The 23,242-nt window shown below is 32.5% G+C and overlaps 2 protein-coding genes across 4 annotated transcripts; one reads left to right on the top strand and one right to left on the bottom strand.

The window, feature by feature from the left end:
• Positions 1 to 5,767: 5,767 nt before the first annotated feature.
• LOC132918550 (uncharacterized) lies at positions 5,768 to 20,048 on the top strand. Of its 2 annotated transcripts, none has more exons than XM_060979816.1 (6): positions 5,768 to 6,143; positions 14,901 to 15,018; positions 15,298 to 15,454; positions 15,727 to 15,852; positions 15,926 to 16,199; positions 17,781 to 20,048. In XM_060979816.1, exons 1-6 carry the CDS (start codon positions 6,128 to 6,130, stop codon positions 19,589 to 19,591), a joined length of 2,502 nt encoding a protein of 833 aa, XP_060835799.1. In that variant the 5' UTR covers positions 5,768 to 6,127; the 3' UTR covers positions 19,592 to 20,048. The 2 variants fall into 2 exon arrangements, with proteins under 2 accessions (XP_060835799.1, XP_060835798.1); XM_060979815.1 differs by lacking the exon at positions 5,768 to 6,143 and adding an exon at positions 11,563 to 12,041.
• On the bottom strand, positions 19,835 to 22,907 carry LOC132918552 (uncharacterized). Of its 2 annotated transcripts, none has more exons than XM_060979818.1 (4): positions 22,749 to 22,907; positions 21,975 to 22,154; positions 20,736 to 20,952; positions 19,835 to 20,246 (listed from the first exon to the last, which is right to left on the bottom strand). In XM_060979818.1, the coding sequence occupies exons 2-4, from the start codon at positions 22,120 to 22,122 to the stop codon at positions 20,126 to 20,128; spliced, it is 486 nt and encodes a 161-aa protein (XP_060835801.1). In that variant the 5' UTR covers positions 22,123 to 22,154; positions 22,749 to 22,907; the 3' UTR covers positions 19,835 to 20,125. The 2 variants fall into 2 exon arrangements, with proteins under 2 accessions (XP_060835801.1, XP_060835800.1); XM_060979817.1 differs by having other exon boundaries at positions 20,736 to 20,955; positions 22,749 to 22,906.
• Between the last annotated feature and the right edge of the window lie 335 nt (positions 22,908 to 23,242).

Raw genomic sequence — 23,242 nt, 5'->3', positions numbered from 1 at the left:
GAGTGTGCTTTACTTTACATAGATACTTATAGTTTATTATTATATTAATAACTACATCACGTGTATCCATCTCACGATCGCACAGATATTATTCATCTGTACCGTCAATGTTATTCTAAAAGTACAAAGTGATAATTTCTGAGTGACTCTGTCACCGTCTCACCACTTAAAGGTTTTAAAAAATCTTTTTTTGGCAAATATTTTTCTTTGTATAAATATCACTTCACCCAAATCCTAATATATATTATAAATATTCGCTTTACTAATAAAAAAAATTGATTTTTCCCTATTATATTAATAGTATAACTATATGTCTATATGATTTATATGTATCTTAGTGCCTACCTGTTATATGAAATTGGATATGTAAAAAAAAATAACGATTTTTTTCTTTAACGGTTTTAGTTATTTTGTTGTAATAGGTACATAAAATATTAATTGTAGGAACTTAAATCTTTTTTCATAACGTATATTATTATTTTCTATACATAATACATTGCTAATACTAAATAACACATTGAAACTAATTTTAAGCTACTTATATTTCGAATCTGTGGTATAAACATCGGTATTCACTCTGTTCTATGGTACGTAGTATTGATTTTAAGTGTAAGTGTTATGTTATTAGTGTTATTACTTATTACTTAATAAATACTTCAAATCATTATTAGTTTTACGTTGTACCTACTTGGTAAAGTACCTACCCTGGGTAGTTGCTGTGGTTTAACGTGAAACTTAATGTTGTGTTAGTAACTATCAAAATTTTAGATAACCAAATGTTCTAATATTATGTGATTTTCCTTTAGGTGGCTGTTGTTTATAATCACAATAAGTAATCCGTTATTGGTATTTCCGTTTTAAAAAAAAAGTCATGAGAAATTGGTAATCATATTTTTTTTGATTTTAAAATTAGTTTTGTCTACTCATAAGAATTTATAGGACACTTCAACATTATTATGAGGGCGTATTAATAAAATAAATTACAATTTAGCTATTTTCCTATAACTACTGAGAAATTAAGACACGGGACGCACTCAGTTAAAAGAAAAGGACGTCCCCTTAAAATATTACAAGATGTCTACAGAGCACTCTAAACAATGCACAATAATACTTTATATACCTATATATATATAGGTACAGAGTATCCAGTGAGGATTTGCCCATTGCGATATCTCCTGAAATAATAGAAATATCATATTTATGGTTTTTTAATCAAATTCGCAGGGAAAAGGACTACAAATATTTAACGTTTTTATTTATTTTAAGGTTTTGGTAAAAAAGTTAAAATATATATTTTTTTATTTAATTATTTTCAAAAAAATTGAAGATTATTTTGTAGAGTTAATTTATTTGAAAATATTGATGTTTCAACATTTTAATTTCATTAATCTCCTGATTTTTAATATTTTTTCTAGTTTCGAAAAAAACTGTGAATTATTTAATACGATAGTGGTGTCATTATATATTAAACATGTAGCCCACGTGCTAGGAAGGCCGGTGAATGCTTTTAATGTAACTCGCAATACAATTCGCAGATCTTCTCAAAACTAGAAAAAATATTAAAGCATTATACGTTATACTTTTTATCATATATATTATGTTGTACTAAAATTTTTTATGCTACAAATTACGCGATTGTTTTACAATAGCTTATACTCACTGGCATCATTATAAACATATTTTTTAAATATTATGTTATACATATTTTGTCACAGGGGCGGGCGTGAAACCCATGAATATTACATTAATATGTAACCTGCATACGTCCTGCTTTTGAGCTTTGTGTCCCGATGTCCCTAAAGGGCTAAAGAACCCATAAATGTCCTGCTCTGAAAAATATTCACAACCAAAAACATAAGGTATACTATACACGTATACTGTATAGTAAATACTGATATACTTATTATACATTTTATACTGTAAACAGTGTAAACTCTCATATAGGTATATAGGGCACAGATGTTGTAATACTAAAAAACTAGTAAAATTTATTGCAGTATTGCATTAAAATACCTTTACCAAAAATTGCATTAAAAATAACAACGTTTTGTTATAATTCATAAATTTAGGTTTATTTTTATTTATCATTAATTCATTAACTTATTGTATATTTTATATATCACTGACTCATTGGTAAAAAAATAATAAATAATATATATACAAATTACTTAAAATATATTGTTGCATTGAACCGTAAATTATTTTTGTGTTAAATGTATAATCTTATCTGTACGCATTGCAAATACAAAAATCGCAGTATAACGAAACCGATACGGCTCTAAAATTAATCAAACTATCGTTTCGACTATATATATACAATAATATCAATAGACAATAAGTCATTTAAACTGCAATATACATCAATACATTATGTACTTCAGAATTAAAGCAATTCGACAATTTTATTTCATGAAATTTTTAAAAGTATTAAAAAAGTGAAATTATGTAAAAAAAACTTTGTTAAATTTTTTTTATAAATGAGAATTCTATAAAATTGCAATAAAAATCCAAAAATTCCAAAAATTCCGAAAATTGCAGAAAATTGCACTTAAAACTTTTAGATTTTGGTTTGTACTTGCATGACACACATTTTAAACTTACTTATCAATTAATTGAAAAAAAGTTGCAAATGCAACAACATCCGTGCCCTACTGAGTCATATAGGCAATAAGTCTATAGTCAAGAAATAAAAATGATACGAAAATAAGTACTTACCATATTGAAGTCGTTATTTTGGATTTGTGGATCCAAAGAATATAAAAACTATCCAAATAATTTAATTTATTATAACATTTTTCTGTTTTTATTTTGTCATTCTTATTAAAAAAATTATTATTCTTTTCTAATAAAAACGCAATGTATTTTACTGTATTTCTAGTGTTGTTAATTTACGCAAAAAATATTTTGGTTTTCCTATTAAAATTTACAAGTCCCGCTTTGATTAGAAAAAAATTATGTCCACATTAAACCTACATATCAACATACATCGTTTTTGTGTATTATTTATATTATCTACCTTAAATTTTCATCCTCTGAAAATAGCAACGTGTTTCGTCAGACCGGAAGTAATGTAATGACTCGTTAATAATATATTACAATACATTATTAATATAATTTACCAAACATCGCCTATCGGGCATTTTGATTATAAATATTATACGAGTACATGTAAATATTGTAAATATGTAACACAAGCGTGCTGCATGGACTTTAATTACAGATGCGGAATTTTAGAATTTTAGAATAAAACGGCAATTTTTTTTTTACATTTTGAACAGCTGAAATTATTATTAAGTGTATATACTATATGATGAAACTCAGGTAGGCTATGTTATTGTTAGTATAGTTTGTAATTTTAGCTACATATAATATACTTATATTAGTACAACTGTTCAAAATATAAATTATTCAACGAAAAATTGGTTCAGATCCATATGATATAATGAATTGACTCGACCAGTTTACCGCTGTCTACGATTAAGCGGTTATATTGAGTGCGATGCCCAACTTTTTTTCCTCAGCGAGTCACATTGGTAAACAATTATCTTCGAGCGGACCACCAAGTATAAAAGTACGAATAATTTCAATCTTAATCTAAGAATCCAATTTGTAACAGCCCACATAAAATTTCTTCGTGGGCATCACTGGACTATAACGTACTCAGCCACAGCCTTCGGGCCAATCAGTCGGCCTAAAAAATTTTGCAGTTTAGGCAAATAAACCTTCTGCTACACCCGTGCGCACGCATATGATGTCCTGATAATACGTACGAGATGTAGAAGTATACTCGTTCTGCTGGAATTTTGTCAAATTGTACGTCTCTATGGCTCTATGACTTTATTAATAATAAAATAAGTAGATACCTACACGCGCAGACGACGATGCAAAAACTGTTTGAAATGGTTGAAAATCAGTTTTCGCGTGTGGCGTCGAAAAAACGATTGGTGGTCACTGTTTCGTTCACTCCGACAACGACGACAGTAGAAAATAATTTTGTGACTACTCATTCGCAAGTATCATTAACGTAAAGTATAACTCGACGCCGGTTTACACTGTAAACGCGGTGTGGTGTTACCAAATTTAATCTTCAGCTGAGGCGAAACTGATAAAAAATCTATATAATATCGTGTTGATAAATTTTATACCGCGACCGTCGTACTACTATATGTTTTTCGTAGGTCAGTATTAATAGAAAACAGTGGCTGATGACCGATTTCCACGCGTTCTCGGTACAATCCCAATAACAATCCGATTCTTAATGAAATCATTTTCACGCACTATTGCGTTCCGACAAAACGTGTCTTGCATTGGTTTACCATATATAGTACATCCATGGCGTTGCGCAAGTTGTTTTACTCATTACTCAAGCACAATTTATTGTAATGAGATTACCTTAATTTATTTAAAAATAAATCTATTAGTTTCAACACAGATTTTGTACTTAGTGCAGTGAGTAGTTCAGTAGAAATTGTTTTTTTAAGTCTTATAAGAACTGTACAGACTAACAGACTCAATGGGTATGTTTATTATACTTATCCTATTTCCTCGATCAAATTTGGAGCCACGCTCTGAGTTTATAATTTTATATGCTTAAAACATGTTCTGTAGTACGCTCGTATATTAAAAAAAAAAAAAAACAATTGGTGATTGAATGAGTGGTTCATTCTTATGACCAAAATATCCATTTAAACTTGAGAATAATAAATGAATAGAATGATATTTTTGAAAGGGGACTTTCTTACTTGTGACAACCAAATGAAATAATAATAAGTATTAACTGTTTTTTTTCTTTAGTGTAACTCATAGCAACCAGAAATAAGCAAAACATTTCAATTTAAGTCCTTAGGATAAAATACATGTGTGGTCCATTTTATATAAGGCTTAAATTTTAAAATGCAAAGGATACCTAAGACATGGGTCCTAACGAATTTATTGGTATGAACCTATTTCAATAAAATAGATTCAGTAGTTTCGAAGATTAGCTGCTGCCAAAAACTATTAATTTCACATTGATATGGTTACTGCAGAGAATACGACATAATATTTATAAAATTAATTGTTTTATCCAACATTTACGTTTATTAGGGGTAGAAAAATAAGCACTAAAGGATCGAAAATTCTACGGCAGCCCTTGTATTTCAGATTTTTTTTTCTTTCAACACGTTCATCTTCACCATCGTTAAATATAATAATAATATTTTCTTCTTGTCGAATCGTAATTATTAGTATATATATAACCTTTCAAGGAAATCATATAGAATAATACAATCTATACGCGTAAACGTTTTCTATGGTTTTCGAGGGTGACTCGGTGTAGCCCTTCTGCGGGTTACACCTACACAGTGCACACCCACATAGCAACTGCTTTAAGTACACTTTGTCGTCGCCGACACCGAAGACGGTCACACATAGCCGCGGTCAACGTCTTCGGTATCGATTGTATCAACCGCTGTTGCAGTCGTCAGCGGCAACAGTTGTCGATGGCCACGTTACGCACACGTGCACGGTCCGTGATCTACGCCGACGACGATCACAGGTATATAACAATCGGGAGGCCGCTCTTATCGCTCAAACACTTGTACGCGCGCACATAAGCCCAAATAAACGCGCGTAATATCAGTGCTGTGACCGTCATCCCCGCCAAAGCGTCCCCGGGGGATCGTGAAATGACGGTGGCGGGGGAAACGCCACTGCGTGCGCTCTACCGTCTTCGCCGCGACCATCGTTCGCGTTATCATTATTATTAGTAGTGTTATCATCATCATCGTCGTCGTCATCATCATCATCGTCATCATCATCAATCATCACCATCAGCATCACCATCACCGTCGCTATATAATAGCCCCAAGCGGCGGTGACGGGGGACCGCTGATAACCGGAACGATTTTTCCGCCAGACGTTTGCCGTCGCGGCCGATCGCATTCGCGCGCAGCGTTTCAAAGCATTATCAATAACGATCGACGACGAAGACTGCTACAATAAAGGCGCGCGTACGCGAAGAAGTATATTCATTTGGATACGCGACGACGATAGTTCGTTATATGCGACTACCCGAAGATTCTGTATCGACTTCTGCTGCTACGACTTCCGAAGTCCGAAAAAATAAATCGAGTGATCGAGCGCCGAAATGGGATTCTTCAAAGGTAAGCCTGCAGACCCGCGATGGTTGTACGAAAATTACAACGCCTATATATTATTATTATGTGGATATTATTTTACGTGTTTTGCCACTCACTCGGCGGGTTTGTTTGTTTGTTTATGTCATAAAGTCATAAAACATATATTAGGTGTTAATAGAGGTTTTTAATTTATATCTTGTTTTGATTTGATTTTGATTTTGATATTCACGATCTAACGAAAAACTTACGTATCATTAAGTAGTGTATGAAAAATATAGACTTTCACGGTTAGTGGTGTGTATTGGAAAGGTTGTTATTGGTCTTCATAATGGACTATTACTATCTAATTTTCTAAGATGTTTTAGTTGAATACACATTTTAAATAATATTATAATATAATATCATTTAGTAAATGTATTCTATATACCTGCTAGCCATTAATCTTAACTTTTGAATTCACTAAAATTTGACTGGGGATAAATCACACGCTCGACGAGGGAGCTCATGTCTTCTATACACGCCCAAGTCCAGAGCCTGGTTATGAAAAAATATAACAATAATATAATTAAATGCGTAATTTATACCATGATACAACATAATGTAGTACAATAACATAGATTTATAGCCTCCTCGCTGATAGCTTTGGATCTATAAGCAAATGCCTATATTGACTATTTAGCTTAAACATTAATCCATGTCTGTGTGCGAAATAATCAGTATTAAAATTAGTTCAAATATAATGAATTTATCATCGTTCGTCAATATACTTGGCTGTACTAATTACAAGTACATCGGTGTAGAATAAAAATATATCATATTTTATTTCCGTATCTGTATTTCAATCGACACATATTTCATTTGGTAAAACGTATATTTTATAGTTATATATAGTCAGGTCCAATATTCGTTAAACGCACCTATATCATTGTTATTGTTAGCTTTATAACCGTTCTTTTTTCAATTTGCAAACAGCAGATAAATAGATACAACGTTTAATATTATTACGTTGCTATTAACTTTTGACATTTCCCTTGATCAGCTGTGAAATTGCAATAGACCTTGGTACTGTTTTGATACGAAACGTTAGTACACGTATTATTTATGCGCGTATAATATATACGTATTACATATATATATACATATATATATATACATACATAATAGACTACAATTATACTTTTAGGTCATAAACAATAAACAAAGTAATAATTATTAATATCATGATATGATATTGTTTTTTTTATGTTGTGAAAAAATAATAATAAAACCGGAACATCGAGTATTTAGCAATATTACTATGATGTTTACTCCAAAATATTATGTCTTGTAAAAGATTATTATGTATATAATATACATACTATATATATATATATATTAAATAGCTGATATATCTAAACCTACTACGCATACACCAAACACTATAAATTATACACACGGGCTGCAAAATATTTTAATTTCGAATACTTATAATTCTTCAAATTGTTTAAATGTTAATTAACGAAAATATATTTATTGTTCGGACAACCAACGAATTTCGACTGATGATTTATAATTTGACCTTATAATAATGTAACGCGCACAGGTAGGTATAGTTTGTAGTAGGTATAAATAGGTAGGTATACTTATAAATGCATTTTTTCTTTCGAACATTAACATCTCATTAATTGCATATAGTTAATATATTATACAGGTACATAAAAATATAAAAACACAAACTGTCCTATTTACACATAATACGAGTAAATATATCTAAACTGTTCTAATGATATCATTAAAACACAGTTTATCCATGTTTTTGAAATAATTTCTGATTACAGCAAGTTATTCTATAGCGGTTTTAGAATAGACTTACGTATTATAAATTATGTTTCATTTTCATATTCATTTAGTCCAGTATAATAATTAATATTTAAACGCGTTGATTTGTGACATATGTGCGTGGATTGGGTATTTGAGTATATTATTAATTTGGACTGTTTGGAGAGTATAAGACGTAATGAACATTAACCACATTACATATTGTATTTCACATTTCAGTAATGATGGCTGTAGCTCGATGATATTATTATATTACTTATAAAGAAATTAAAGAGTTCGCGTTAAAACTTAAAAGCCTATAAATACTATTTAAAATTTAAATAATTTACCAATTTATTTGTAAATACCTTATAAAATAATATAAATAATATTATTAACCGGTTATTTCCGAATATTTAAAATCGTTGACCTTAACTCCTTCCTTGTTTCATTGTTGTGGACATTTTGAATTATTTAGATAACAACATATTCAAGGGCTGTACACTACTTGAAATTTATGTTTTAATGACGCACTTTTATATCGAGTATATGGTACAAAATTGAAAATTGTAAACACAAAAGTTCATTAATCGCAATTTACAATTCAAGTGATTTGTTATTTTTAAATACTTTTTGTTTTGTTTACTTGGTACTTTGGATACCTAGTACCTACTTATTGACATTTCTCGTAATAATATGTAAATACACGTATTCATAAATATTAGATAGGTAGGTAATAAATAAAATACTTTGCCATATCTTTTGCCCGCTGATTTAATTGTACTCGTTAAAAGAAAGTGTTATTCGTAGTGTTATCATAGTTATTATATTTCAAAACAACTAGGTACACCAGTAATCGGTATTCACATTTCGAAACTAACACATAAAGTATTCGATACAGTAATCAGTATGAACTCAGTTGGAAGTAAAAATTAAGTGTACCCCCCCACCACTTTTGTGTTTTTAATAATGTTATGTAATACAAAGATCCACAGATCTACAGTGGAAAAGTAGTCATAAATAATGTTTTATTTATAAGCATCAACAGTTTGTTATGCAGTGCCGGTTCGATTCCTACGCCTAATTGAAAACTTCATACTTTAAAGTTGAAAAGATTAAAAGGTTGAAAATAAAACTATTCAAGTACCTATTTATGTAGATAATATATATTTTATTTTTATATAATCATTAATCAGTCTGGGATTTTATTAAAAAAAATTAGTTTTTCTATTACATTTTGATAAAATGAATAAAAAGTACATCGATTTATTAATGACAACCGTGTAGTTATGTATTTCATAGTATTAAAAAATAATTTTCCTATTTCTAAACGCGTTCTAGAATATCAGGATTAAAGCACTAAACTCATAATAAGTAATAACTATATAACACTGTAGATTACTTATTTGTTTTCTATCAATCAATCACAACGAGCCACGTGGAGTTCGATAATATTGTAATTTTGTAATTGTTGCAGTATCTACTAACAATATAATAATAGTTGTTTTATTAGTCGTCGATAATTGTACCTACATGATAATTGTACACTAAAACAATATTATTGCAAATAATCACATTTTAACACTAGAATACTAGATACACAATAATATAATAATATGATATATACATTTGAAAACGCGTCGGATTTGTATTTAATACAATATAAATTATTGATATGTTTAATATGTGGCATACGCATAATAGATAGTACGTATAATAGTATACTGCGTATTACCGTGTTATTGTTATTGTAATGAGATCGAAGTTCGTCTGATAATCGAACATTATTACTTATTAGATAATATGGTTGACGGTTGTATACGTTATATGCCTATCTATAATACTCGTATATATTATAATTTATAATAAGTACAATAATTATTGTATTATATGCGGATCATAATTTGTCAATAACGACCATAAAATATATAATGATTATATTTTATTAGTCAATTTGCCATTTGTCAGAGTGGCCTTATCTATCGTGGGGATGGACGTCCTGCCAGAGATCGGTTAATTTCTACGCAATAATTCATATTTTTGTTTTACACAGAAAGTAGTTTTTCTCTTGAAATTTAATAAATTATAAACGAAATAATTATTTGATTGGCGGGGGAGGAAAGAAATTGATTTGATTGGCGTTGACGGAACGAAACCACGAACGCTGGAATTTATTTTATCGAATATAGAGCTATATTTTTAGTGAAAAGGATACCTTAAAAAAATCAGTGTTAACCTCGAGCATTTGATGAAAATATTAATTTTAGAAATCTAATTGGATATGCAAATTATTATTGTTCGCAAAGTTCAGTGTATAGTACCTTCCAACACGTATTTTAATATATTAATATAAAACATTACATTATAGCAAAAAAAAATATGTGCATTTTTCAATTAATGGCAAATTCGCCTGCAATGTTCAATCGTTGGATTCGCGATTAATAAGAAAATCTCTTGCACAATGTATTATAATTTATGGTAGTACTGTATTCTACTTAAATGTTATATCAAAGTTATTTATAGTGTATTGTTTTAGGAATAAGGTTTGTTTTCGTTTTAATTTCATAACACTCGATATTTTTCGAAACTTAAAAACCCGTTGAGACGGAATTGACATAGTAGGTACTTACCTATAATAATATATTCAACATAATATACAGGGATCGTATTTAACGTAATTCCTGTCAAATTTGTAGGAAACTCAAAACTTAAACGACCACAGTATGCCACATTATTTTACGTACGTTATTATATTATGTAGGTGTTATATGTATTAGTTTATTATTTTTTCGTTTTTATAATTCATGTTTTGAATAGAATATACTTAATGTTAAACCTATTATTCTTAACTATCAGATATACATGATGTGTATACACTATACACATCATGTATATATAATGCAATTATACGAGTAGTACAATATTTATAAACAAATAATAATAGTATTTATATGCTTGTAAAATCATGTTTGTAATTTGTGTAACGTTTTTAATTTTTTATACATATAACGTGTCACTTTTAATCCGTCAATGCGTTAATTTGGTGTCCGTTAAATTATCGATTAATATACGGGACTTTTGATGATTTATGTAATCCGTTATCACGACTTGGCGCCATGGGCCACAGAAAATGACGGTCATACAGGTATTATCATTTGAATATAATATAATACCTTATATACATTACATTGTCTGCTAAACCACTCTGTATAAAATACAAAGGTAAAGACTGTTCAATGATAATCATGTGTCCCTCTCCTCTTCCCAGCAAGTGTGACAAATAATTGAAAGTGCCACAATATTCGTTATTTTCAAACAGTCGTGGAATTAACTTTTATGGAATAATTTTTGGTGGGAAGAAGTGTGATTAGTGGTTACAACCCTTATAAATGTGCGTAGACCACATATGTTAATTTAAATCTTCTTAGACCAAATGACATATACAAGTTGCTTTAGTTATTATATTATTATTTTCGAACGCGCGTGCCGGACAGAGTATGTAGGTAGGTAGTTTGGACCTCCTCTCCTCCCACCTTTAATAAAATTATTAAACGATCGTGTAGGCTTGCCGACCGAATGTCACAGCAGTGGCGTTACTACAAATTATACGATCATAGATTCGCGAACGAATCCGTCGGACGGTACATTATCGCTACACACACAATTAACGTGTTTTATTATCGAAAATCCGTATTGAACTCATACATGCATAATAATAATGTTTAATAATGTTCAATAATAATAATACCTATCATAAATTAGTGAATCTGATAATACGAAACGGTAATGATCGAATTTTCCCAACCCACGCAGCATAACATTAATCGCGCGTACGGTTTGTGTGCATTATAATGATATTAAGTTGTCTTGGTTCCGATTTATGATAAGAACGCGTTTTACTTATATATAACCCGAGTCGTTCAGACAGATAGTCTACAGTCAACACTCGAACGGTCGATCGTTCGCATTGTCTCAACAGTCTGATCGATTAATCGATTTAAAATAATAAATTAATAAATAAAATAATTTAAATCATCCGCGTCACCACCATGGCCAGTCGTCGTGTAAGCATCAACGACTATGACTCCAACGCGCCTAGCAACTTATTCCGGACCAATGGCCAAAGTAAGACACAACTAAGACAACGATTTAATAACAATAATATCTTTTAAAAAAAATTTTAATTCAATTATTATTTTATTGACGTGAGTTAGATTAGGCGTATAATAAGTGTTCTATTTTGTAAAATATTGTTCGTAACATTTTAATTCGTGTGAAATCATTTATATACTCGTAATATAATATGTATATAGGCGTATAAAAGTATAATAGGTATACCTTCCGATAATACCTGTACGGCTTGCGCAGTTACTTGTCGTTTGAACGGTTTTGCACACGATACGCGCGTGTAGAATTTAATTTTTTTTTTTTATCACGTTTACCACTTGTAAATATTTCAAATCTACTCGGCGATAAAATAGCACATACATTGCACAAAATATAGGCTTGTAGAGAGATAGGAGGGTGTCTACCGGCGTGTACCGCGTAACCTGATCACTGCAGAGGCTCGGCCGTCGAGCGTTGCAATATAAATTTTTTAATTTAATGTTTTCGTGTTTGGAGTGAAAAAAAAAATACAATTTCCTAGAGTCTCCTTTCGTCGATTTATTTGACTTTTGTTTTTTTTTGTTTTCATCGACCAAATGTGGAGATATAAAAACACGTACTGGTTACGAAATTGTTTTTTGTTCAAAAATGTTTTCGTATACGATAAATTGTATGCGACGCACGACCATTCGTTGATGAGTTATTGGACGAAAATACATTTTCAAAACGCGCCTTTTATATAAATACCAGTAATTAAAATAATTTCTCGTCAGAAACTATTGTCGTTGTAAATTAATGCTATTTAAATGTATTCAAACTTGAAAACAAGTACAAGAAATAAACGGCAGTAAACTTTTCGCGCGTTACGGTCTTAAATTTAAATACAATATATATTATAATGGAGTCATATACGCCGGGTATTATGATAATATGACCCATCCATTACTCGTAATTGTCGCATCATAGTTAGTTAAAATAATTGTTATTTTCGAAAATAGCTTACATCGTATTCGATATTTTAGATTTTTAATCGTTTTTCGTACCCACTACGTCTCGGTCGCACCTGTTGTTGTTGATGTGTTTTTTATGGTCATAAATACATATTCCGAAACGGTTGTGATTTACGTACATGTAATCAATGGTTTATAGACAACACAAATAAGTATATTTATATTAAGGTTTTTATGACACAACTTAAAAAAAAATAATAATAATTGTGGTACATCATGACGCATAGTTAATAGGTATATTAAATTGTTTTACAAATAATTGTTCGTAAACTATCATCTTTTTATTTAATGTAAAATGTTTTGTACATTGTTATAATTATATATTTGTTTATTTATTTAATTAATCAAGTGGATAATCGTATAGCGAGAAAACTAGAAGTCCTCGTACTGCGCGTGGTTTAAGTTTCACGTAACAGTTTTATAGCTTATCACATTTTCCGTAATATTCAAATAATTTATTACCTTCTGTTTTAGTACTCAAGGTTATCAAATGACGTCACGAGCCTCCTTACACTATAAAAAAAAATTGATATTTAAATTAATCTCTTTGTGTACTGCTCGATATGATTTCAAAATAATTGGTTTCAAACGAATTATCAAAAACGGTTAATTGTTATTAATTTAACAATATATTTTGAGAGTGGAACATAATTTATTTCTATATATTGTGATCATTTTATTTTTCATAAGTGATTCATTATGACATTAGGATTTATAAATCGTATACAATGTAATCTGTCATATAGATATTATTTTATAGACACGCAATTAAATGAATGTATTTACTAGTTTTATTATTATAAATAATTATATTACTATCTACAAAAAGAGCGGTAAATGTATGCTACTTAGCAAAGTACAGAAGTTCAAGTCGATAAATATTAACTTAATAATTATTCATATTGACTACAATATAGGATCATATCTTGAAAAAAATAATAAATATTTGATCGTAACAGATTCGTTTTGAAATTGAAAACTAAATGTATACTGTGTTCTATGATATCAATTAAAAATTCAATACCTTACAAAATATTTTATACATATGTTTTGCTATTCTCATTTTAATTTAACACATTAATTCTATATTAATATAAAATACATTTAAAATATAATTACTCTTTTAAGTAGATATATTAATGTTATATATTATACCTACACATCAATTTTTGTGCACGTTGTGTTAAAATTGTGTGGTACCTCATCCTCTAGTACTTGTCAAATATAACTTTCATGTAAATTTATTATTATTAATATTTAATTTTATTAAATTTGAACGGGAAATCAAATATGAGTTAAACATGTAGGTAGTATAAAACTATTCGTATTTTATAAAAAAAAAATATGCATTGTATTTAAATTTAAACAATATAAATTGAAAAATTATTCTCTACTTCGAGAATCTCATGCTTAAAACTCTATAAAAGTATAAACACTGTAAAAATATGTGCGTGTGTGTTATACTGCACTGCACTACAGGACGTGCGAAACATTGTAGATCTTAATTACTCTTTTATTATTCAAATTAGTGGACTGTTGTGGTGGCTGCTAGTATGTACACCTTGCAATTCGCAGTCGTATATATATTATATTTAATATATGTATAATTTAAGATACGTACATGTATGTGTGCGTAAGAATTCAATTCCACTTTGAACAACGAGACCAAAACGCTGTCTTTGAAAGGCTTCGTCGCAATTTCGATTATAAGAAAAAAAAATAATAATAATAAATTTCCATTCGACAGGATAAAATGAGGATAAAAAAGCAATGCAATTTCACTCCGTTTTTGTTCGTTTGACTTAAAAGGTGTTTCTCTCAACGGATTTCCCTAAAACTAAGTTCGAAAAATTTATTTGTTACACAGATTTATCCGGCATGGGAAATAAAAAGAGAGAAATCAACGCTCCTCTCATCGTCGTTTCCAATCGACTTCCATTCGTGTTGGGTAAAAACGCAGACGGAGACTTAGTGCGGAAACAAAGGTAAGCAATACATTTGGTTATGATCGTGTAGTACTCTCTAAAATAAATAGAATTACAATAATATAAAAATATAATACATATTTGATTATACTATATTATAATAATCGAAAAAGTGCCTGCCTATAATATTACCTATTACATTTCTTTAATTTTTATTAATTTTAGCTACTTTTTCGTGATTTGTTGAAATATATTTTAACATAAAACATTTTTTTTTAAATGCTTACAAATATTAATCTATTATAATAATATCATAACGATAATCTGTTTGATTTATAGTGCCGGTGGTCTTGTAACGGCCGTCGCACCAGTTGTTGTCGAATGTAATGGCACATGGATTGGATGGTCCGGTTCCTTCGATTTAAAACCAAATGATCCAATTCCGGAATCTGATCCGGAAGACAAAGCTCCAACCGCTGGACTCAAATCTAGTCAAGTAAGATCATTTTAATATAAAACAATAATTTATGTATACATTTTATTTAAATAGTATAACAAATACTAGATCTAATATCAAATATATTTGATACTTTTTTAAAACTCATGTAGGTAACGTAATGTATAACAATTAATAAACGATGTTTTCTTGTTTCACATCCCCGAACGGATATAGAGTTTTTGCATATTTGTTATAAATCATGAACTGTATTACGTAACTCTTACGAGTTTTTATAGTGATTACTATTGTATTATATTTTATTATTGCAGATTATACCGGTACACTTAGATAAAAGTGAAATCGAAGAATTCTACAACGGTTGTTGTAATGGCACGTTTTGGCCATTATTTCACTCGATGCCCGATCGTGCAAATTTCGTATCTAGGGACTGGAAAGTAATAATTTGTCGACCTTGAGTGTGTAAATTGACAGATTAAAATTTATTTTTATTTTTATTATTCACTTTAGACATACTGTAAAGTCAACGACAAGTTTGCCGATTGCACGCTGGACGCCCTGCGAGATGCCATAAAAACCCTAGACAAGGCAGGAGATTACCATACGGCTCCCTTGGTGTGGATCCATGATTATCAGCTACTGACAACTGCGACCAAAATTCGTCAAGTGTGTGAAGCAGAAAATTTAAGGTGTAAACTGGGATTCTTCTTACATATACCGTTTCCATCGTGGGACATTATGAGACTGTTGCCTTGGGACGATCAAGTTCTCCAGGGAATGTTGGGTAAGTTAACATAATCTATATCAGTGTTATTTAACCGATGAGTCGTGACCCAACTTTAGTTAACGTAAATTTCAGAAACTGGTCACAATATGTAGTAAAAATATATTTCATTAAAATGTACGTAGGTAAAAACATTGAAAAAATTATTTTAAAAATGGTTAGTTTTTACACATGTAAAACATAATTATTTATGTATCAATCATCTTTTTCTTTTGGACATGATATGGGTCGTACAAAGTAAATACTACCTAACTAAAATGGTTCGTCAGTTCAATAATAGTATCAAAAACTATATGATTTATATCAGATCAGTGTCAAATCTTGGATTTTTTTTTTTTTTTTTGGGTGGGGAGGGAAAATTTGTTTATATTACTATATTCATATCATATCATTTTTTAAGTACAATATTTTGAATTTGATTTTAGGCTTTACATATATAATATAGGGTCAAGGGGAGAACCCAGGTCCCTCTTCCTCAGTCCCCTCCTTGAGTTCGCCACTGATCTATATATATAATAATATAATTAATAAGTACACATACAATATAATAACCTATAGGATAACTGTCAGTGGTGTACTGGTGTTAAATTTCAATTTTAAAACTGAAACTTTTAGCAGTTCTTCTTTCTATTAACATTTAATAACTAAGAGCCTTAGGGCGTTTATGATATATAATATATAGCTAAGACGTACCAACGTTTTAATTAAGGCTGTGAATTAAGCGTATTGATGAGTATTTTCGTTACTGTTTTGTTCATAGAAAGTGAAATATAGTTAAAATTTAATATTTGGTTAAATGTTTTTTATATATTTTCTATAGAATATACAACGAAAATGTTTGTTTATCTACGCTATGCATGTTTGAGGCTTTGAGCAGTATATTTTAAAATTTGTATAATTTAATAATATATTGTTTTTTGGCAATATGGAATAATCATGATTAGTGAACAACTGTGTTTTATTTCATAAGTATATATTTTTTTGTGAATATTGATTGAAATCATAAGTTGTCAGTTTGGTTTGAAGACTTTGAATTACTTTTTGGTGGCTTTAATAATATATGTTAATTAATATAAGTTATTACGCACTATATTTAATTATTCTATCTTGTACAAATAGGAATAAAAACATATGAAATTTCGACAAAGATTTATTTAAGTGGTTTTTTTAATTTTATTTAATAGCGATAATTTTGTACGTTTATATATAGTGTTTTATAAACTAAACTAACTTTTTGAAGTACATATTTTACCATATTATGGATTTTTAAATTATATCATCTTGACAATTTTCAATTTATACATTATAATAAATTAAAAATGTACCTAATTGATATAATAAAATATAGATTAATGTAGTACCTATGTAGATTCATCTTATATACATATATTATTAAAGTTTTCGAAAAATTATGATTGCCACTAATTTCGACTAACCCACCACCACGATAGGCTTAACTTATATATAATTATTTATAGTTGTACACAAAAAGTGGTAATATACTCAATATACGTAAATTATATTATAAATTATAGTTAATAATAATAATAATAATAATATCTGACATCATATTACTTACAGCTTACGATTTCACCGCGTTCCATATCGAAGACTACTGCTTGAACTTCATTGACTGCTGCTGTCGGCGGCTAGGATGCCGCGTGGACCGGACCAACATGTTGGTGGAGTTGGCCGGTAGGACCATACAGGTGAAGGCGCTGCCGATTGGAATACCGTTCGACCGTTTCGTCCAATTGTCGGAGAAGGCCCCGGCGTTCCTGAACCTTTCGGACGACGTCAAGGTAATACTGGGTGTGGACAGGCTGGACTACACCAAGGGTCTGGTGCACCGGATCCTGGCGTTCGAGAAGTTCTTGGACAAGTACCCGGAGCACCGGGAGAAGGTGGTGCTGTTGCAGATCTCAGTGCCATCCAGGACGGACGTTAAGGAGTACAAACAGCTCAAGGACGAGACAGAGCTGCTGATCGGCCGCATTAACGGCCGGTTCTCTATGCCCAACTGGTCGCCGATCCGGTACATCTACGGGTGCCTGAGCCAAGAGCAGTTGGCCGCCCTGTACCGGGACTGCGCGGTGGCCCTGGTGACGCCGCTCCGGGACGGCATGAACCTGGTGGCCAAGGAGTTCGTGGCGTGCCAGATCCGGACGCCGGGCGTGTTGATCCTGTCGCCGTTCGCCGGTGCCGGGGGCACCATGCACGAGGCGCTGCTGGTCAACCCGTACGAGCTGGACGAGATGGCCAACGTGCTGCACCGGGCCCTGCGGATGCCGCTGGACGAGCGCGAGTTGCGCATGACGCAGCTCAGGCACCGCGAACAGTTGCTGGACGTCAACTACTGGATGACGTCGTTCTTCTCGTCGATGGGCGCGCTGGGCGACGACTCGGGTGACGGCAAAGCCGACGACGGTACCGGACTGCCGCCCAAGAGCATGCAACTGCAGCTGGACGACTTCGACATGTACCTGAGCAACCACATCGCGGGCGCGGGCAAGCTGAGCTTGATCCTGGACTACGACGGCACACTCACGCACCTCACGTCGCACCCCGACCTGGCCGTCATGTCCGAGGAGACGGTCAAGGTGCTGCAGCGGCTCAGCCGCATGCCGGACGTGAACATCGCCATCATATCCGGCCGGACGCTGGACAACGTCAAGTCCATGGTGGGCATCGAGAACGTGACGTACGCGGGCAGCCACGGCATCGAGATCCTGCACCCGGACGGCACCAACTTCGTGCACCCGGTGCCCAGGCAGTACGAGCAAAAGGTGGCCGAGCTGCAGAAGGTGCTCAGGGACGAGGTGTGTGGCGACGGCGCTTGGGTGGAGAACAAGGGCGTGATGCTGACGTACCACTACCGGGAGGTGCCGGCCGCCCGGCGCGAACACCTGGAACGCCGAGCTGTGGAGATATTCGAGGCGGCGGGTTTCGAGCCGCACCGCGGGTTCCTGGCCATCGAGGGCAAGCCGCCGGTCACGTGGGACCAGGGCCGCGCGTCCATTTACATACTGCGCACCACGTACGGCGTCGACTGGTCCGAGCGAGTGCGCGTCGTGTACGCGGGCAACGAGGACGCCATGTTGGCGCTGCAGGGCATAGCGTGCACGTTCCGCGTCGACCCGTCGCCGATGGTCCAGACGGCCGCCGACTTCCGGTTGTCCGGTCCCGACGCCGTGCTCACTATGCTCAAGTGGGTGGAGAAGGAGATGCACAAGCGGCTGCCGACGCTCGGCGGCCGGACGGTCAGCAATAGCCGGTTGCAGAACGCGGCGCTGGCGCACAGCATCCGGTCACAGATGAGCATCGACCAGAAGGAGGAGGAGAAGGAGAAGATGATCCTACTGGCCCGGAGGTCCAAACTCACCACCACTTGAGCGGCCGGCCGAAACGACGACTAGCGCCGCCGCACGCAACACCGCTACCGCGTTAAGGACTTTAATTATTAATAATATAATATTGTATAAGTTATACCCGACGGAATGACTGCGCGTCATACGCGTCACAATAATACAACGGTTAGGAGGCGCCTGTTCCGAGGACGCCGTCGTGTTTCGTTGTAAGTTCGTTGTTTAGATTCTATATAGATTTAGGAATATGATATAATATGTGTATTTGAATAATTTTTTGACTATTTGTTTTATTTTTTTATATATGTATTGTTTTTATTATATTATTGAATACGATTATATTATTGTTTGTGATGTACGACATGCCGGTTAAACACGATACATAGGTATAATATATTTTACAGCTATAGACTATATAATATAGTGATTATGATTTACATGTAAAAATTATATATATTATACGATATACCGTTGTTGTGCATAATTGTCGACTTAAATATTAAAATTCTTCCGGAAACATTATGATTAAAAGCTAACTGGAGTGATGTCGATTTGAGCCGATTATTGTTGTGCGTTGACGTTTCTCATCGTGTTGGCCAAACCTGCTGGAATAGCGCCGTGTCCGTATTTTTCATAGGCAGAGTTCAATACTTGCAAGATCGGTTTGACGTACTCGATGGATCTGAAAATAATAATAAAATATTTTATTATGCAAGCCGCATGATTTTTTTTAAAACTAATTTTTAGTTCAGTATTTAGTACGTTTAAAATACCTATAGTTCACTAATGTCACAAACTATTGACGCGCTATTTAAATTATTTTAGTATCTAGTAAAGGTAAATAAAAACAATTGCAGGGGCCGTTAATGTTTGCATGTAGAGAAGAGAAATTGTATAAAAAAAATCTCTCCAATAATAATGTGTAAGCAGGTCAACGAATGAAAATTGCGGTTCGACTCAACAGAAAAGTTTGTCAATATTGGTTTCTCGACTTAAATATAAGTGAATAGTGACACATAAAAAAAAACCCGAAAATTTCGCAAAATTAAAATCGCGTGGCCAAAAGTGGTTTATAAAATAAAAGATCATATTATTATACACAGCGACAAGTGTACTTATGTATTGAATATAGAATAATACGGTATTATATAAGCGAAGGCGAAGTGCTTACCTCTTGTTGTAAGTCGGTGGGTATGATTGGTATGCGTCTGCGCTGTACCCTGTTCCTGCTGCTGGGACATCGCAGGTGCTGAATATCTGGCAAAGTCTGTAGCCGAACAACGGGCTGACAATGGCTGAGATCGCAAGCAACACGACGACTCCGATCACGACCGCTCCGCCAGCTGCCAGGGCCGCGCCATAGCTGCTCGGGATTAATGACCAAGTTTCATCTGAAAAAAATTGTTACTTAAAAAGCACCTCAGCCACTATATTCGCTAGTTTTGATGAATGTTATGTGAAAATCATTCACAGAACTGATACTTTAATTGTACGTGAATAGAATGTAGTATGGTGGTTATTATATATACATTATATTGTTTATTACAAGTAATGCGATTTGATTTCAAAAAAATATTTTACTTGAGCTTATATTTTTTCAGCTGAAAAATACCCATCGCTCAGTAATGTTTGTATCTATTCTATTAAAAGTCATAACGCATTTGTTTTCTATTAGGTTAAGCTATTGTAGCTGTTTAGTTATAATGAAATGGCATTTGTAAACAAGCACTAAGCCATGCATTTTATAAAAAATGTTTATGATTTATTTTAGTATCTTATGAAATTTATGATCTCATTTTTGTGTATAAAACTATAAAAAATTTATTGTGTCATTTTTGTTTGTATAAAATTATTTGGAAATTTTCATTATTTATTAAAAATACTCGTGAAAATATATAGAATATATGTAGGTATTTTAGGAATCCAAACATTTTTTTAAAAACAGAACTTTACACATTTTTAACTTTCCAAGAGAAATATTAAATTTTTTATTTTTTATTTATTTAATAAAATACTAATTTTATAAATGTATTATAATTTTGAAATAGGTAACGTAAAATATTTTAATTTGTAAAAAGGGACCTACGTCATTTTAAAATGATTTAGATATTTATAAAAAAAACCTAATACAAATTTTTGTTAATGTTATTTAATCAAAATGTTGATGATAAGTCTGTGTTTTGCGTCTACAACAATATTGTTAAAATTAAACATATTGCAGTTCATTTTAACAAATATCCATTCAAGTATTTTATTAAAAATCGATTTGAGACGAATCGTTTTATTCTATCATTTTCAGTGTTATAAAACGTAAATCGTCAGATTAAATTATTAAAATAATTATAACAAATTTTTTTTTTTAAATGTATCGAAAAAATGCTAATATTTTAATCACTGAAACTATACTTACTAGTATCACTTGCAATGGTAGCTTTTGTAACGGCTGTAGCCCGATCGATGGCTGACGAGACTGTTGCCGGGATGCTGTCTTTGGTTTCATCGGCGAGAGCGTTCAGAGCCAAAGCTGCCAAGACACCGAAAACTGCGTAGAATTTCATTGTTGTAGGATATATGTTCGATGGAGATTTGACTAAAAAATTAAAAATATTAATCGTACAATATGATATTATTATGATATAAATTCAATAATATGCGAGTGTATACAATAAGCAGGAAAACGTTCAAAATAGTGTTCATTCGGATTTGTTATTAATATATAATATTAAATATATTGAACTCGTGGAAAAATCCTATCACCTAATTAATAACATGTTTAACTTTTGAAAAATTAATTTTATATAAAATATAATTCTCTCAGATGAGAATATAATATTGTAAGAAGTACGTTCTATAATTTTAAAAGCTTTTCGGACGCGATATTATATTTCTAACTTTTTGAACAAAATGTATGATGTACCTCGAATGGTAAAATCAATTTAAACAAACGTTGTACAAATTTATGATAATATATACCTAGCGCTCAAGTATAGCTCTAAGTAGATACATTATATTTATCGCTGATGCGCAGTTATTATGATAATATAAGCACGTGCATAATACTACTTTGAACAAAAAAAAAAAAGAGAATAAAAAAAAACCGAAAAAAAAAATCGACGACAATATAATAGCACACGGAAGAGTAAAAAAAACGAACAGTTTAATAAAAAAAAATGAGCATATTTACCTCGAGTGTACTTCTGCTACAGTTGTAGTGTCGTCTTCAAAGTCGGGCTGCTCACTGGTGTTCTTGGGGTGGCGAAGTAGCCCTTATATACGGATATCGGACACGGCCGCCGTCGGCATCGTGTACACATCGGGGTAGGGTAGTCGATGAGGGAGATGGTATACGACGAAAAGAACATGTAAGTGGTAAGTATAATATGTAATTGTATATTGTTATCTTCGTTGGAATGCGTGTACGGTATCGCGATGACCAGCAGGGTGATTCGTGGCGGCAAACCCATTAGGACCGTCTCGTCTGCCGCAATGATATTAATATGATAGGATACGATATTATATTATGATATATGGACAATAATCGTTTCGTATACGTTTTTCGTTTTTGCGGCGCGAGCGAATGGGGAGAAAAAACAAAACTGCTACGCCGTACGCTGAAAATCGTACAGGTATACTTGACACTTGTTAGCGACGTGCAAATTCGCCCGACGATAGTTGTGT

Source organism: Rhopalosiphum padi, chromosome 1 (genome assembly GCF_020882245.1).
Source record: "Rhopalosiphum padi isolate XX-2018 chromosome 1, ASM2088224v1, whole genome shotgun sequence".
NCBI lineage: Eukaryota > Metazoa > Arthropoda > Insecta > Hemiptera > Aphididae > Rhopalosiphum > Rhopalosiphum padi.
This window is presented reverse-complemented; position numbering and strand designations above follow the sequence as displayed.